Source organism: Tarenaya hassleriana, unplaced genomic scaffold (genome assembly GCF_000463585.1).
Source record: "Tarenaya hassleriana unplaced genomic scaffold, ASM46358v1 Cleome3, whole genome shotgun sequence".
Classification (NCBI taxonomy): Eukaryota; Viridiplantae; Streptophyta; class Magnoliopsida; order Brassicales; family Cleomaceae; genus Tarenaya; species Tarenaya hassleriana.
This window is the reverse complement of record NW_010966177.1, coordinates 3,417,476-3,433,108: the sequence shown is the minus strand read 5'-3', so window position 1 is coordinate 3,433,108 and position 15,633 is coordinate 3,417,476. Positions and strand designations below refer to the sequence as shown.

At 35.1% G+C, this 15,633-nt stretch overlaps 3 protein-coding genes across 3 annotated transcripts; 2 read left to right on the top strand and 1 right to left on the bottom strand.

Moving 5' to 3' along the window:
• The first annotated feature begins 3,663 nt into the window (after positions 1-3,663).
• On the top strand, positions 3,664-6,658 carry LOC104819104. The gene is made up of 2 exons (XM_010548997.2): positions 3,664-4,240; positions 4,937-6,658. Exons 1-2 carry the CDS (start codon positions 4,094-4,096, stop codon positions 6,563-6,565), a joined length of 1,776 nt encoding a protein of 591 aa, XP_010547299.1. The 5' UTR covers positions 3,664-4,093; the 3' UTR covers positions 6,566-6,658.
• Positions 6,659-10,066: 3,408 nt separating this feature from the next.
• On the top strand, positions 10,067-11,073 carry LOC104820133. The gene is made up of 2 exons (XM_010550505.1): positions 10,067-10,099; positions 10,183-11,073. Exons 1-2 carry the CDS (start codon positions 10,067-10,069, stop codon positions 11,071-11,073), a joined length of 924 nt encoding a protein of 307 aa, XP_010548807.1.
• A 3,983-nt stretch (positions 11,074-15,056) lies between these two features.
• LOC109116902 (putative defensin-like protein 165) lies at positions 15,057-15,633 on the bottom strand. The gene is made up of 2 exons (XM_019203171.1): positions 15,542-15,633; positions 15,057-15,421 (listed from the first exon to the last, which is right to left on the bottom strand). Exons 1-2 carry the CDS (start codon positions 15,591-15,593, stop codon positions 15,228-15,230), a joined length of 246 nt encoding a protein of 81 aa, XP_019058716.1. The 5' UTR covers positions 15,594-15,633; the 3' UTR covers positions 15,057-15,227.

The following is a 15,633-nucleotide window of genomic DNA, read 5'->3' as shown; positions in this document are numbered from 1 at the left end:
GATAGTCAAGGCGGGATTTGTACCTCTCGTAAAAGAGAGAGATATCGCTGGGCCCCTCGTGTGAGTGAGACTGTAGAAATGTGTGGCCGCACTATAGACGAACGTCATCTATTTCAGACAGTCGAACTCAGTGAACGAGAAAGCAGTCGAATCAGATAAGGTGGCTCGTCCATGCCTTTCAAAATTGACGGTTTATTTGGAGTCATGAATACTTGAAGTTTTAAATGTATATTTTGAAAATTAGAATATTTTTATAGAAAATTTTGAGAGTCACCCCACAATCTTCGAGTCTAGTTGTAGTTATCTTTTAAACTTGTCTCTAATGAAATGGAATGTTACTTAGGACTCTATATTTATACATTCTATATTTATTAATATCAATTTTTAAATTCCTGAAATTACCCTCATATTTAGTGTATCGATAGATAATTTTTTGGATAACTAGATATCTATTACGAAACTCAAACTAATGTAAAAGATTAGAAAAATTAATGTAAATATTTTTAATTTGAAGTTTGAATTTGGGGCAGAACAGATGTTAAACGTCCATATTTCACCGGTTGAATTATTTATATTTAGATTTAAATACAATTTTTGCATTATCTGATATAAATTGTTTTTGTATGATTAATGTAAAAATGTTTAAATCATTTAATAGTTACAAGATAGTTTTGAAATTGATGGAATTATTTTGATTTTATTATTTCGTTTATTGCGTATTTTTTGGGAAAAACACAAGTTTAATCTTGATAATTAAAAAGAAAAATATAAGTTTTATTTGACGTAACGCTAAGCGGACATATATAGTTTAGTAGTACTAAAATCATGCGAAACCACAATTATAAGCGCAGTTGCAGACATAACTCCCGGAATCAGAAGGTTTCTCAAAGCAGCTCCCGAATCCATTCAATTGGCTCAAACATTTTGCCCTGCAGTTTGATAGCACACACTGCGTTGTTGGATCCAACTCTTTTATACACCTCTGTTGTTGAGCCTCACTTCCCGGTAACACCGTCATGACTGTTCTCCACAAAAATAAAAATAAAAAATTGAATTCAATATCAATATGTTTATATATATATATATAAGGAAAGATGAAAAAATGGTTGTTGATAAAAAGTACCTGAGACGAGAAGCATCAAAGCCAAAAAGAACGAGCAAGAACGGCTGGCCATGACTCGGGGGTTTATGAATGTGATTGTTTTGTATTTTTGTTGTGAATATGTTGGTGAAATATATGGTTTCTGTGGACCGCTTATATAGTTGAAGAAAACACAAAAGTTCTTGAGAACCATTTCCCGGTGAGACGATCCGATTGGAAAACGACGCTAAGGAAGTGGATGATGGAGAAGAACACGGCGGAGACTAGGCTGCGCGGACGGCGGAGGAACGGAGCGATCCAAATAATGGGCCCCATCGCCTCAGCCATTGGAAAATCCCATCATCCTCTCCCGGAAAACCGATTTCGGTTGCCGGAAAACCTCCGATGAACCACTTCCCGGGAGACGATCCGATTGGAAAACGACGTTAAGGAAGTGGATGAAGGAGAAGAACACGGCGGAGACTAGGCTGTACGGACGGCGGAGGAACGGATCGATCGACGAGTTTTATTCGTGTCGCCGTATGAAAGTGGACATGTAATTGAATGTATTTACGGAAACGTCCCATATTTACCATAGGGTGTAGCTAAAAAGGAAAATGTCTTTACCCCTTATATTTGTTATTTTTTTCGACTCCGTATTTTTTTTTGTAGTTAATTATAATCAGTACGCATTTAATTAATCTAAGAAAACGAAATTAATTAAGATATGTCCGAGATCCGTCTCACAGATTTGAGATATCATGTTCAAAATACAATCAAGTTTATTGTTATAAAACATTTGATTGATAAAAAAAATACTTTTTAATACTAGTTTGTTTATTTTTTCAAAGGGATAAACTAAAAAAAATTATAATTTTAAAATTTCTTTAAAAAACCATCTATTTTCAATTAATTATTTAAAACCATCAAATAAGTATTTTAATTAAAAAAACAATCTTTAAGTTTATTTTGGTTTAAGATGAAGTAGTATATAAAAATAAAATTTTAAAACTAAAATTTTTAAATAAAACAATGTAATTATCTTAAAATAAATAAAATGATATCTATATCCTTTAGATAATTATGTAGTTGTACATAAATTTTAAAATATATTTATATATTTGATCATTTAAATCACACATAAAAAAAATACTAAAATAAAACTATATATCAAATTCTGATAATTTAGTGTGTTAAAAAACAAGACATTGATGTTATGTATATTTTTGCATCTATGATGACATGTAAATAACGTTATATTTTGATATAGGATATCTATTGAATTTCACGATATTTATACATTTATAGATATCCTTTATACAGTTTTGCTTTGATTTCGATGTTTATGTTGTTTTGCAGGAGAATTGGAGAAATCGACAAAAACGAGTCATTTGCAAGGGAATTAAGTTGGATAGATCAAATGTGCAAGAGTTATACATTTCGACCTCCATAACTTTCTCAATACAGCCCCAAATCACATGTGCTATATGTCATTGGAAAGCTCTTTTCAGTAGCTACGCGTAGACACCAAGATCACTCCAATCGGACATCGGAGAAGAAAGTTATGAGCAAAATACTACAACTGTGTCAACCAACAACGATAGCGCGATCGTAGCCACACGATAGGGCGATCGTGCATTGAAATCTGCGCAAAATTTTCTCAGAAATGCGATCGACCCATCGTGGTAACATGATGGCTCGATCGTGGGCCAAAAATGTGCGATCATGACGATGGAGCCCGTGTCCGCCACTGAGCTGTGTTTTCTAGTGACGATCGAACGATCGTCACCGACGATATCGCGATCGTCCGAAAAGAAAGACATGATTTCCTTGATTTACGCCACTAAAACAAAAAGGAGAGAACGACAGCGTTCTTTAAAATCTATTCTTTCTCTGGGATTTTTCCGTGCGATATCTTGTTATTCTCTCTGGTTGTGTTTGTGTGTTGAACTCCCGTCATGAGGTTTTCAATTTAAATTTGTATTAAGGATTTATTTATGCGTGGGTATTTTGATTATTACTGGTTTGATATTTGGTTTGAGTGAATGATTCTTAATGCATCAATTCTTGCTGATCACTTGAATTGTATGATTTTAGGGTTTAATTTACATAGTGATATGAAATTAAACCTCGAAACTATTTACCCGGATAGACAAAACTTGTATCAGAAAATAGAGATATCATCTAGAAAATGTGACATATAGATGATTATCACTATTGGAAAATAAAAGAATTTGTCTAGAAATTATGATAGGAATCTTCATGCTTTTAGAATCTTCAATCTATTAGGAATCGAGAGATCGGTAGATTGTAGGTGTCTAAGAAGAGAGGTGAGACCCGAGAGGGTAATCTTCGATAAATGACCTTGAATTTTCCAAACCAAGCCAGTGAAATGATAAGTAACCCGTAAAAATAATTCTTATACAACCTAGAATTCTCAGACCCATGATATCTATCTTCCAAATATATATATATCCACCCTTTTACTGCATTAGGATTTAGTGTCACCACCACCACATTATCGCCACCGACTGAAACCGAGTAGAAAATCCAAACCGCATAGCTAGTGAGGGTATTTATTTGTGTTCCGGTGATTCCCGACGAGTCCCCAGAGTTCGACCCTAGGTACTATAACTGATCTGTATGCTTGCGGAAGTCGTGTCTAGGAAATTAAAACTAGATAAATCCGAACCTAGTTCGCGACGCATCAAGTTTTTGGCGCCGTTGCCGGGGACTCAACGGAATTAACGTAATACTTAGAAAACCAGAACGATATCATAAATCCACTAGTGATACGATTCGAAATTTTTGTTCGGTTTCAGTTTTTTTTTTTTTTATTATTAAACTTTTCCTCTGTTTTCTTCTCTGTTTGATGCGCAGGATGAGAGGGTAACAGTGGTGAAAGTATGTATATATGTGTATATATATTAAATATAAAAAAAAAAAACTTCCACACCGAAACAGGTAAGGGTTTTCTTCAAAACCACACTCGCACTATCGCCCTTTCACACCATGAATCCATCCCCAATAAAAAAAAAAAAAAAAAAAAGCTTGCCAAATCAGACTGTAACATCACCGGAAAACTCGTTTTCCGACCATCCCCATCACTCCACTTTCCATAATCCACACTCACACACATCGGATCTGATTTTTGCTAAGGTATGGTTCGGATCTCCTCATTTACACTAGATTTGAGGTTTATGGATTTCAATTTTAGAAAACCTAGTGTTTATTGTGGGTGTAGAACTGGATTTGGTCGAGTTTGCCTCGAAATTTTCTGGGTTTTTTCGAAGAACAGGTTCGCCGATCGACCTGTCGTGCGTACACGATCGATCGAGCGTGCTGCGAGAAACTGAGACGGCGATCGATTTATCGTACTCACGCGATAGATCGATCGTTGACTGCCTCGGGAAGGAAGGTCAACATGCCGCAATCGATCTATCGATTGTGCGTGTATAAAAAAATGAAATGAAAAAAAAAAAGAAAAAAAATCATAATAATAAATAATAATACTTGTATTTATGGGTGCTATATATATGTATATGTAAATATATGCGTGTTTATATATATATATTATATGTATAACATATGTATAATATATTTATATATAGTTAATGTTTATATATTTTCGTTATGAATATATATAGCATATATACTATACATATAGTTATGACAGTATGCATACATATGTATATATAAATACTCGATGCGTATATATATGTGTATATACTATATATATGATGTATGTATATATTATACATCTATAAAAAGAAACAAAAAACAAAAAACGAAAAAAATAAAATAAAATAAAATAAATATTCGATTTTACTTTTTGTTTTTTTTTTCCTTTTACAGATGGCTTCTCGCACCAAGCGTACACGTACCACTGCTTCTAGATCCGTTCCTGAGAGATCACGTGCACCGAGACCAGGCGCAATTATCGAGCTCACACCTTTGATGTCAATCACTACCGTACATGGCGAGCCAACAACAATAACACCCCGAGATGAAACACAAGCCGAGTTATACAGACGACTAGAGAGACAAGGGGTCCGGCCAACCCGATTTGTCAGTCCCGAGATAGAACAGCTCGGAATCCAAGATCAAGTCCGAGAGCTTTTCGAGAGACTCGGATGGAGAATGCTCTTCACTGCACATGAACTAACCTACACGAGGTTGACTTTGGAGTTTCTCTCCTCTTACGACTGTTATTTCCCGAGGAACGGGAATATTGAGGGTGCCTACATGGAGTTCCGTCTGTGCAACACCGAGGTACGACTCACCATGGGGCAATTCGCAGAGATACTTGCTGTGCCACGAGGGAGGACATGGAAACTCCCTGACATCGACATCAAGGAGCAGATGCAGCCTTTCTGGAAGGCTATAGCCGACGGAGACTACAACGCCAGCAAAGGGCAAGCGACCAGCGTATACCACCCATCTCTCCGCTACTTGCAGCAGTTCATGTCTAACTGCCTTTTCGCCAAATTTGCGGCGGGGAAGATCACGAAGACGGACATTCTATACATCCGTCTCGCCCTCAAGGACTTGTTTGAGGATGACGATTGGAGGATGGGAGAGGTGGATCTCGCCTCTCAGGTTGCACTATACTTCAGGCATCTCCTGAAGATTCCAGCACAGTCTCCGAAGCCCATCTACATTGGAGGGATCGTCTCTATGATTGCCAGACACGTCGGCATCAACCTCGGCATCTTCACTGACATAGCTGAGGGAGAGACGAGGTTAGATCTTCTTATGCTTAAGCACAAGAGCTACATTGACTGGGTTAGGTACAATACTTTCTATTGGTTCCGGAAGAGAGATGGGACCACTTACAAGAGCAGACTATCGAGGAACACTGTACCTCCCCTTACACTTGAGGGTATTGCATTCCCACTCGCGGAGCCTCATGAGCCAGTTGCACTGATTGCATCACAGGCTGACGGTGAAGGAACGACTAACGATGAAGATGGTCATGACGCAGAGGGCACAACACACAACATTGATGCCCCGGTACACGATGAGCGACCACCTATGAGGGATGCCACACATTCAGATACAGGACCGAGCTTTAGTGCATATTTTGACAGGATGGAGCACCACATGCAGACACTCCGACAAGAGCAGGAGCGATCTCGGGAGTATCAAGAGCAGCAACTTTGTGCCATGCTTCAGCACCAGATTCAACGCAACGTGCAGTACACAGCTTACCGCACACGACAGGAGCAGTCTTGGACCCGACAGGAAGGGCAACTACAGGCGATCAGGGCAGCCCAGGAGGCATACTACACCTACCAGCGCCAGCACACCGACTTTCAGACAGAAGTGTTGCATGGTCTTCAACAATTACATTTCACGCTAGCGGGAAGACCTCTGGTTCCTCTACCCTCGAGATACCCAATTGAGGGTGAGTCCGCCGCTCCGCCACCGGCATCCGATCCCATGGACCACCACGATGATACTCCGAGGGATACTAGAGAGTGATCCTCTCACATTTCTATCTCTATCTTTTTATTTCCATACTTATGTTTGTTTTAGACTTGTTACATTTGTTTTGTGTTATTAGTTTCCTTTTTATATTTTGGTGTGATAAAAAAAAAAATCTGCGGGAGCTCACACAGACGAGGAACACATCACAAATACTCTTCGATAGGAACAACATGAAAAATTCAAAGAAAGCTCCACACGAACAGTTAAGTACCTCTTCTCCACTCTAGTTCTCCATGCATACATAGTATCAGTTCTTTCCCTGCATAAAAGAGCTAACACCGCGGACGGTGTTCAGTTCAAGTCTGGGGGAAGGATTCGATAATCATATTCATCAGCAATCATTTGTACATATATAAGTATATATACGCGTGTAGTCATTGTACATATATTTGTGTGTATAAATGCATATGTATATACGAAAAAAAAAGTTTTCGAATCAGTATAGTTAGATTGATTTCAGGCATATTTGTGAACTGTCTTAGGTAATCCTAAGTTTCTAACGAATTGTTGGAGGTAATCAAATTTGGTATATCGAATTTTTTTGATAGATTTAGTTAGAATGTGGGGTCGATCGCTATTCGAAACGACAGAAAGATTTTTAACCATCTTAATCAAGCATCACATTTTTTTTCGTATTATTCATTTTTGTGTTTTTTTTTTTTTTTAAAGATAAAAATCTCTACTAATAAATCCTGACACTCCGCTGTCTTTATCTCGTTAATGAACATCATTCGGGGACATGAGTGCCAAATGACTCGGGTCTAAGTTGTGGGTCGAGTAACTTCAAAAAAAAAATGCTCGACGACTTCAACGTCCTAGAAGTTCGGGATACCTTTTTTTTTTTAAAAAAAAAGAGAGATTGTAGTAGAGTATCAAAAAAAAAAAAAAATGAAAATACAATTTTTCTGAGAATGCTTGTTAGGAACGTTAAAAGTCTGGAAGAGTTCTGAATGATGAAATAAACCCCATCGCTAGCTAGGTTTGTCATTAAAATAGAAATGCCATGTTGCGATGTCTTTGATTTCGTTCGCAGTAAGCACTATGTCTGATTTATAATCTGATTGTATGATTCTATTTTTAGCAGTATCTGTTACTCATCAATCTTTTCTAGAATTAGTTTGCTCGAGGACGAGCAAAACGCTAAGTCTGGGGGAGTTTGATGACATGTAAATAACGTTATATTTTGATATAGGATATCTATTGAATTTCACGATATTTATACATTTATAGATATCCTTTATACAGTTTTGCTTTGATTTCGATGTTTATGTTGTTTTGCAGGAGAATTGGAGAAATCGACAAAAACGAGTCATTTGCAAGGGAATTAAGTTGGACAGATCAAATGTGCAAGAGTTATACATTTCGACCTCCATAACTTTCTCAATACAGCCCCAAATCACATGTGCTATATGTCATTGGAAAGCTCTTTTCAGTAGCTACGCGTAGACACCAAGATCACTCCAATCGGACATCGGAGAAGAAAGTTATGAGCAAAATACTACAACTGTGTCAACCAACAACGATAGCGCGATCGTAGCCACACGATAGGGCGATCGTGCATTGAAATCTGCGCAAAATTTTCTCAGAAATGCGATCGACCCATCGTGGTAACATGATGGCTCGATCGTGGGCCAAAAATGTGCGATCATGACGATGGAGCCCGTGTCCGCCACTGAGCTGTGTTTTCTCTAATCGGAAGGAGTGCTGAACCGAGATGGTCAAGCTCACGACTTTAAACGAGCCTTTATCGGGAGAGAATCTGATTCTATCCTTGTATATAAAGTGTGTTTTATTTTATGTTTTATGTAAATTTTTATTTTTGTTTAAAAAGCAGGGAGTTGCACAAACGCAAGAGAACTTGAATTGAGAGAAGCAAAACGAACACATCCGACGAAGAAAGGTCCATTAGTTAAGAACTTCTTCTCCACTCCATTTTCCATGCATTATATCCATCATCGATAGTCGTAGTATTTTATGATAATATGTCTGTATAACTCCTAAGCCTCTCTAACTCTCTCTATTCTTTCTCTGGGATTTTTCCGTGCGATATCTTGTTATTCTCTCTGGTTGTGTTTGTGTGTTGAACTCCCGTCATGAGGTTTTGAATTTAAATTTGTATTAAGGATTTATTTATGTGTGGGTATTTTGATTATTACTGGTTTGATATTTGGTTTGAGTGAATGATTCTTAATATATCAATTCTTGCTAATCACTTGAATTGTATGATTTTAGGGTTTAATTTACATAGTGATATGAAATTAAACCTCGAAACTATTTACCCGGATAGACAAAACTTGTATCAGAAAATAGAGATATCATCTAGAAAATGTGACATATAGATGATTATCACTATTGGAAAATAAAAGAATTTGTCTAGAAATTATGATAGGAATCTTCATGCTTTTAGAATCTTCAATCTATTAGGAATCGAGAGATCGGTAGATTGTAGGTGTCTAAGAAGAGAGGTGAAACCCGAGAGGGTAATCTTCGATAAATGACCTTGAATTTTCCAAACCAAGCCAGTGAAATGATAAGTAACCCGTAAAAATAATTCTTATACAACCTAAAATTCTCAGACCCATGATATCTATCTTCCATATATATATATATCCACCCTTTACGTTTCCTGCATTAGGATTTAGTGTCACCACCACCACATTATCGCCACCGACTGAAACCGAGTAGAAAATCCAAACCGCATAGCTAGTGAGGGTATTTATTTGTGTTCCGGTGATTCCCGACGAGTCCCCAGAGTTCGACCCTAGGTACTATAACTGATCCGTATGCTTGCGGAAGTCGTGTCTAGGAAATTAAAACTAGATAAATCCGAACCTAGTTCGCGACGCATCAATCTACAAAAGCACATTTAAAATTCAAAGCAGCAAAAAAATAATGTTGCAAAATGGACAAATTTAAAAAAGATTTAAAATTATAGATTTATTTCATCTTGCAGTCTTAAGTTAATATATATTGAGATTCATCCATAAAATAAATTAGAAAAGATAAAATTCGATAATACGTTTTGGTTAAATTTGTTTAAGATGAAGTGCATGTAAAATAATATTTTATAATGTTTTTTGTTTATATAATAATGTAAAATATGGATATTTTTTCTTTTTTAAGATAATGATTGATTTAAAAATTTTTATTTTCCAAAGTTGTAATGCCATGTACATTTTAAATAATAGACACTTGAAAATGTCTTTTTAATTAAAAAATATATTTATTGGTTTAAAATAATTAATGGAAAGAGATGAAAAAATGGTTGTTGATAAAAAGTACCTGAGACGAGAAGTATCAAAGCCAAAAAGAACGAGCAAGAACGGCTGGCCATGACTTTTTTAGGGATTATGAGTATGATTGTTTTGTATTTTTGTTGTGAATATGTTGGTGAAATGTATAGCTTCTGTGGACTGCTTGTACAGCAAAAGAGAAACAAAAGTTCTTCTCCTTACGTGGAATATTTTGGAAATTTATTATTTGACCACAGATTAAATGTATTGGTTTGATCATATCCATCTTCCTCTGGTAATGAGCTCGGGTTTCTTTCTTGGGTTGGTGCAAGGTTCATTCATCCTTTGACCGTGTTTTGTGACGAATTGTTGTCGCAGAGATCGGTAACGTTCAGCAAACGCCGTCTAGGGCTTTTCAAGAAAGCCGCCGAACTCTCCGCCATCTCCGGTGCTCAAATCGCGGTTTTAGCGACTCCTCCTTCCGGAAACCCCAACGCCGTCTACTCTGGTCCCTTCGGTCACTCCTACACTGACGCCGTCGTCGACGCCTTCCTCAGCGGCCGTATTCCGACAGCGCATAATTTCTTGCCGGACAAGAATCTTGGGTCTGGGTTTTTGTCGGAGAACTGCGATGACGAACTCGGAATCCTCATCGAGAAACTAATAAGCGATCTCAAGAACAGTCCTGGGTCTGGGTTTTTGTCGGAGAACTGCGATGACGACCTCTTAATTCTCATCGAGAAACTAAGCGATCTGAAGAACAATCCTGGGTCTAGGTTTTTGTCGGAGAACTGCGATGATCCTGACGAACTCAGAATTCAAATCGAGAAACTAAGCGATCTGAAGGACTGTGTGGGTATAATTCAGCGGAAGAGAGAGGAACAGATCGTTTCTTGCGGACATAATCTTGACAAAGACAGCAACGCAAAGTCTGCGCAGTTCGAAGGGCTCTGCGATCTCCAAGACAGAGACAAACTTCCTCCTCTGCAATTTCCTGAAGGATTCAACCAATTGGATCCGGATCTCATGAGCATCGACGAATATTTGTCGGGAAACCGCAGTTTGTTCGAGGACTGGGGCCTTGGAACCGATGCCCAGGATGAAAGTTTCGATGGTCTTGATATAACAGGGGAGTGGATCAAATTCGGCGAACAAGATGAAGACAACAATGGCGATAATGGGTTCGGCATCGACTGGAATAATCCGACAATGGACGACGTCTCTTACTTCGACTCCGGACATCCGCTGGCCGAATCTCTACACTGGTAGAAGCCATTCTAAGCTTGGAGAACTCAGAAGGAGAGGATCATGAAGGAGAGGAAGATTCTCATTCTGCGTAGTATTAGCAACACATATATATATTTGTAGTAAACCTCGTCGTAATATCTGAGCAAATGCTTGAAAATGGTCAAATTGCTATGAAACAGAAGAGTTATGTAACATCGAATTTCCTTTTCATTTATAGAATTAGATTAAAAATGATAGTTGCCGTTCTATTAGCTAATATATCCACAAGACTATTTCCGTCGTCTTGTAGAATTAGATTAATAATTTACTTAATCCTATAACTTATATATTATACATACTTATGATATTAAATTATTATTATTATAAACATAAATTTTCTATCGAATCGAAAACATATAAATTAAAAAATTTATGGTTTTTGATATTTTATTTGAATTTGTTATGTTGGAAGTTTTGAATGGATATTTAGTAGTAATAAAGATTTTTAGACATTTTCAAAATTGACGGTTTATTTGGAGTCATGAATACTTGAAGTTTTAAATGTATATTTTGAAAATTAGAATATTTTTATAGAAAATTTTGAGAGTCACCCCACAATCTTCGAGTCTAGTTGTAGTTATCTTTTAAACTTGTCTCTAATGAAATGGAATGTTACTTAGGACTCTATATTTATACATTCTATATTTATTAATATCAATTTTTAAATTCCTGAAATTACCCTCATATTTAGTGTATCGATAGATAATTTTTTGGATAACTAGATATCTATTACGAAACTCAAACTAATGTAAAAGATTAGAAAAATTAATGTAAATATTTTTAATTTGAAGTTTGAATTTGGGGCAGAACAGATGTTAAACGTCCATATTTCACCGGTTGAATTATTTATATTTAGATTTAAATACAATTTTTGCATTATCTGATATAAATTGTTTTTGTATGATTAATGTAAAAATGTTTAAATCATTTAATAGTTACAAGATAGTTTTGAAATTGATGGAATTATTTTGATTTTATTATTTCGTTTATTGCGTATTTTTTGAGAAAAACACAAGTTTAATCTTGATAATTAAAAAGAAAAATATAAGTTTTATTTGACGTAACACTAAGCGGACATATATAGTTTAGTAGTACTAAAATCATGCGGAACCACAATTATAAGCACAGTTGCAGACATAACTCCCGGAACCAGAAGGTTTCTCAAAGCAGCTTCCGAATCCATTCAATTGTCTCAAACATTTCGCCTTGCAGTTTGATAGCACACACTGCGTTGTTGGATCCAACTCTTTTATACACCTCTGTTGTTGAGCCTCACTTTCCGGTAACACCGTCATGACTGTTCTCAACAAAAATAAAAATAAAAAATCGAATTCAATATCAATATGTATATATATATATGTATATATAAGGAAAGATGAAAAAATGGTTGTTGATAAAAAGTACCTGAGACGAGAAGTATCAAAGCCAAAAAGAACGAGCAAGAACGGCTGGCCATGACTTTTTTAGGGATTATGAGTATGATTGTTTTGTATTTTTGTTGTGAATATGTTGGTGAAATGTATAGCTTCTGTGGACTGCTTGTACAGCAAAAGAGAAACAAAAGTTCTTCTCCTTACGTGGAATATTTTGGAAATTTATTATTTGACCACAGATTAAATGTATTGGTTTGATCATATCCATCTTCCTCTGGTAATGAGCTCGGGTTTCTTTCTTGGGTTGGTGCAAGGTTCATTCATCCTTTGACCGTGTTTTGTGACGAATTGTTGTTGGGCCTCAATTTAAAAGCCCGTTAAGTTTTAAGCACACTCATATGGCCCAATTAAAAGGGTGGGCCCAATTAGGTTGATTGAATTAACGTTGTACGGATACATACTGTGGGGAGTCCGAATGGATCGTCAAAGTGTACATTTTGCATAAACGGGCGTACCTTGACTTTCACAGATGAATAAAGATTGGTATCGATAGGAATTTAACTGTTGTAACGACTTATTATTGTAATCTTCACGAATATATATGTTTGTTATTATTTTGAATTTGGATTTCATTTTACCGTTTTATCCTTTTCTATTTCCGCAAAAATACAAATGGCATTTTTATGCATTTACCTTTTGAACCGATTATATGTCAGAGAAAACACAAGTTCTAGTTATAATGAAAACTATATCGTTTTTATTTTATATAATGGTAACCGGACAAATATAATTTGTGATAATAAAATTACATAGAACCGTAATTATAAACGCAATTGCAAACATATTTCTCGGATCCTTAAGATTTCTCGAGACAGTTTCGGAATCCATTCAATTTTCTAAAACATTTGGCCCTGCAATATGATAGTACACATTCCGTTGTCAAGTCAAACTCTTTCATACATTTATCTTGTGCCTCACTTATAACACTGCCATAACCACTCTAAACAAATAAAAAATTAAATAAAAAGGTAAAAATCCAATCCAATGGTCATCATATTTATATAAATAAGAAAAAATCCCATATTCCTCACGAATTTCCGTTAATGTTCCAAATTCATACACCAATTTTTAATTTGACAAAAAATTATATCGGATTTTAAACATTTTCAAAATCTCACACAATATCAAAATGTGTTACAATTTCTCCTATATTGATAAAATGTGTTAAGTTTCATCAATTTTAATGTTGATATGGCATGTCACGTCACATATTTTCCACCAAATTATCACGACATATCAGAAAATAAAAAATAAAAAATAAAAAATTTAAAAATAAATTTTAAATTTTCAAAATTTTTAGTTTTTAAAATTTTTGAACTTTTTTAAATTCTTTAAAATTTTAAAATTTAAACTTTTAATTCTTTAATTTTTTTAAAAAATTATATTTTTAAATTTTTTTTTATTTTCTTACAGAATATGATGATTTGACAGAAAAAATATGATATGACATACCACGTCATCATTAAAATCGACAGAACTTAACGTCGTTTATGGATATAGGAGAAATTGTAACACGTTTTAATATTTTGTGGGATTTTAAAAATGGTTAACATTCACTGTAATTTTTTTTATCAAATTAGAAATTGGTGTAAAAAAATCAGAACATTAGCGAAAATCGTAAAATCGTGGAGGAAAATGAGTTTTTCCTATAAATAAGAAATGAAATAATGATTGGTCATAACAGTTAAATAAAGATATTAAAAAAATACCCGAGACGAGAAATATCAAAGCTAAAAAGAACGAGGAAGAATGATTGGCCAGGACTTGAGGGATTATGAGAACGATTGTTTTGTATTATTTGTTGTAAATATGTTGGTGAAATATATGGCTTCTGCGGAATGCTTATATAGTTGGAGGGACATAAAAAGGTGTCACAATACCGTCATCTCATCAATCTTCATTCCATTAATTAATAAATTAGATTTTATTCTTCGTCCATCAATGAATTTTTCGCATGTTCTCCGTCTGTAATTTCAGTCCAGACAGTTTGGAACCAGTCCGATTTGGTCCAGACTTCTTAACTCACAAAAACTATTTAAATCAATACAATAATTTATAGACATGAAAATAATCATAATATTCAAAAAAACACAATTAACTATCAATTTTGCATACAAACACTCGAACTTCGAAATCAATAAAAATAAAATTCTCGAATTATATCTAAATTCACTCATAGAATTATGTCGGTCGTTTTTTAGTGACGGTAGTTTTTTCTGAATTGATTAGAACTTCTTCCCTAATTTTAATAAATACTTTTTTTTCTCTCTTTTTTTACTATATTTTTTAATTTTTTTACTCTCTCTACGGAGGACATCTCCTTTTATATATGAGTTTTTGTGTGTTTTTTTTTTGCGTGGACGGCTGATCTGCCCACTTTAGTTATTACTATTATTATTTTTATTTTTAAAACATGGGCGGCTATTAGCCGTTGTCCACCTACCTATTTTTAAAAAATTGATGATTACACATTTAATATAAACTAATCAAATCATTTAATAGTTACCACAAAGTTTCGTACCATAATTTTATTATTCTTTAATTTTTTCCAATTCTTTACATATAATTCAGATCATTACAGCGTTTTTAAACACACATGTAACTGTCATTGCAGTCACTTATTTAAACAAACTTTAAGAACAACCGTACGTATCAGGTTCTTGTCTTGTCGGAAGCTTTGATTCCGTCACGTTTGTAATAAAATCATGCGGAACCGCAATTATAAGCGCAACTGCAAACATATTTCTCGGAGCCATAAGGTTTCTCAATGCAGCTTCCGAATCCATTAAATTGTTTGAAACATTTGGCCCTGCAGTTATATAGTACACATTGCGTATTTGGGTCCAACTCTTTTACGCATCTCTTTTGTGCTTCACCTCCCGGTAACATTGTCATAACTGTTCTCAACAAATTTTTTAAAAATAAAATCCAATCCAATGGTCATCATATGTTTATATAAATAAAGAATGAAATAATGGCGTCGTCATAACAATTAAATGAAGATAAAAAAAAAATACCCGAGACGAGAAGCACCAAAGCCAAAAAGTACGAGCAAGAACGGTTGGCCATGACTTGAGAGATTATGGATATTAATTATTGTTTTGTGTTT

Coding starts and splice junctions, on each gene's coding strand:
- LOC104819104 (XM_010548997.2), top strand. CDS start 4,094: ATGAATCCATCCCCAATAAAAAAAAAAAAAAAAAAAAGCTTGCCAAAT. Junction 4,241..4,936: donor CGGATCTGATTTTTGCTAAG/GTATGGTTCGGA, acceptor TTCCTTTTACAG/ATGGCTTCTCGCACCAAGCG.
- LOC104820133 (XM_010550505.1), top strand. CDS start 10,067: ATGTATTGGTTTGATCATATCCATCTTCCTCTG. Junction 10,100..10,182: donor ATCATATCCATCTTCCTCTG/GTAATGAGCTCG, acceptor TTGTTGTCGCAG/AGATCGGTAACGTTCAGCAA.
- LOC109116902 (XM_019203171.1), bottom strand. CDS start 15,593: ATGGCCAACCGTTCTTGCTCGTACTTTTTGGCTTTGGTGCTTCTCGTC. Junction 15,422..15,541: donor TTTGGTGCTTCTCGTCTCGG/GTATTTTTTTTT, acceptor TGTTGAGAACAG/TTATGACAATGTTACCGGGA.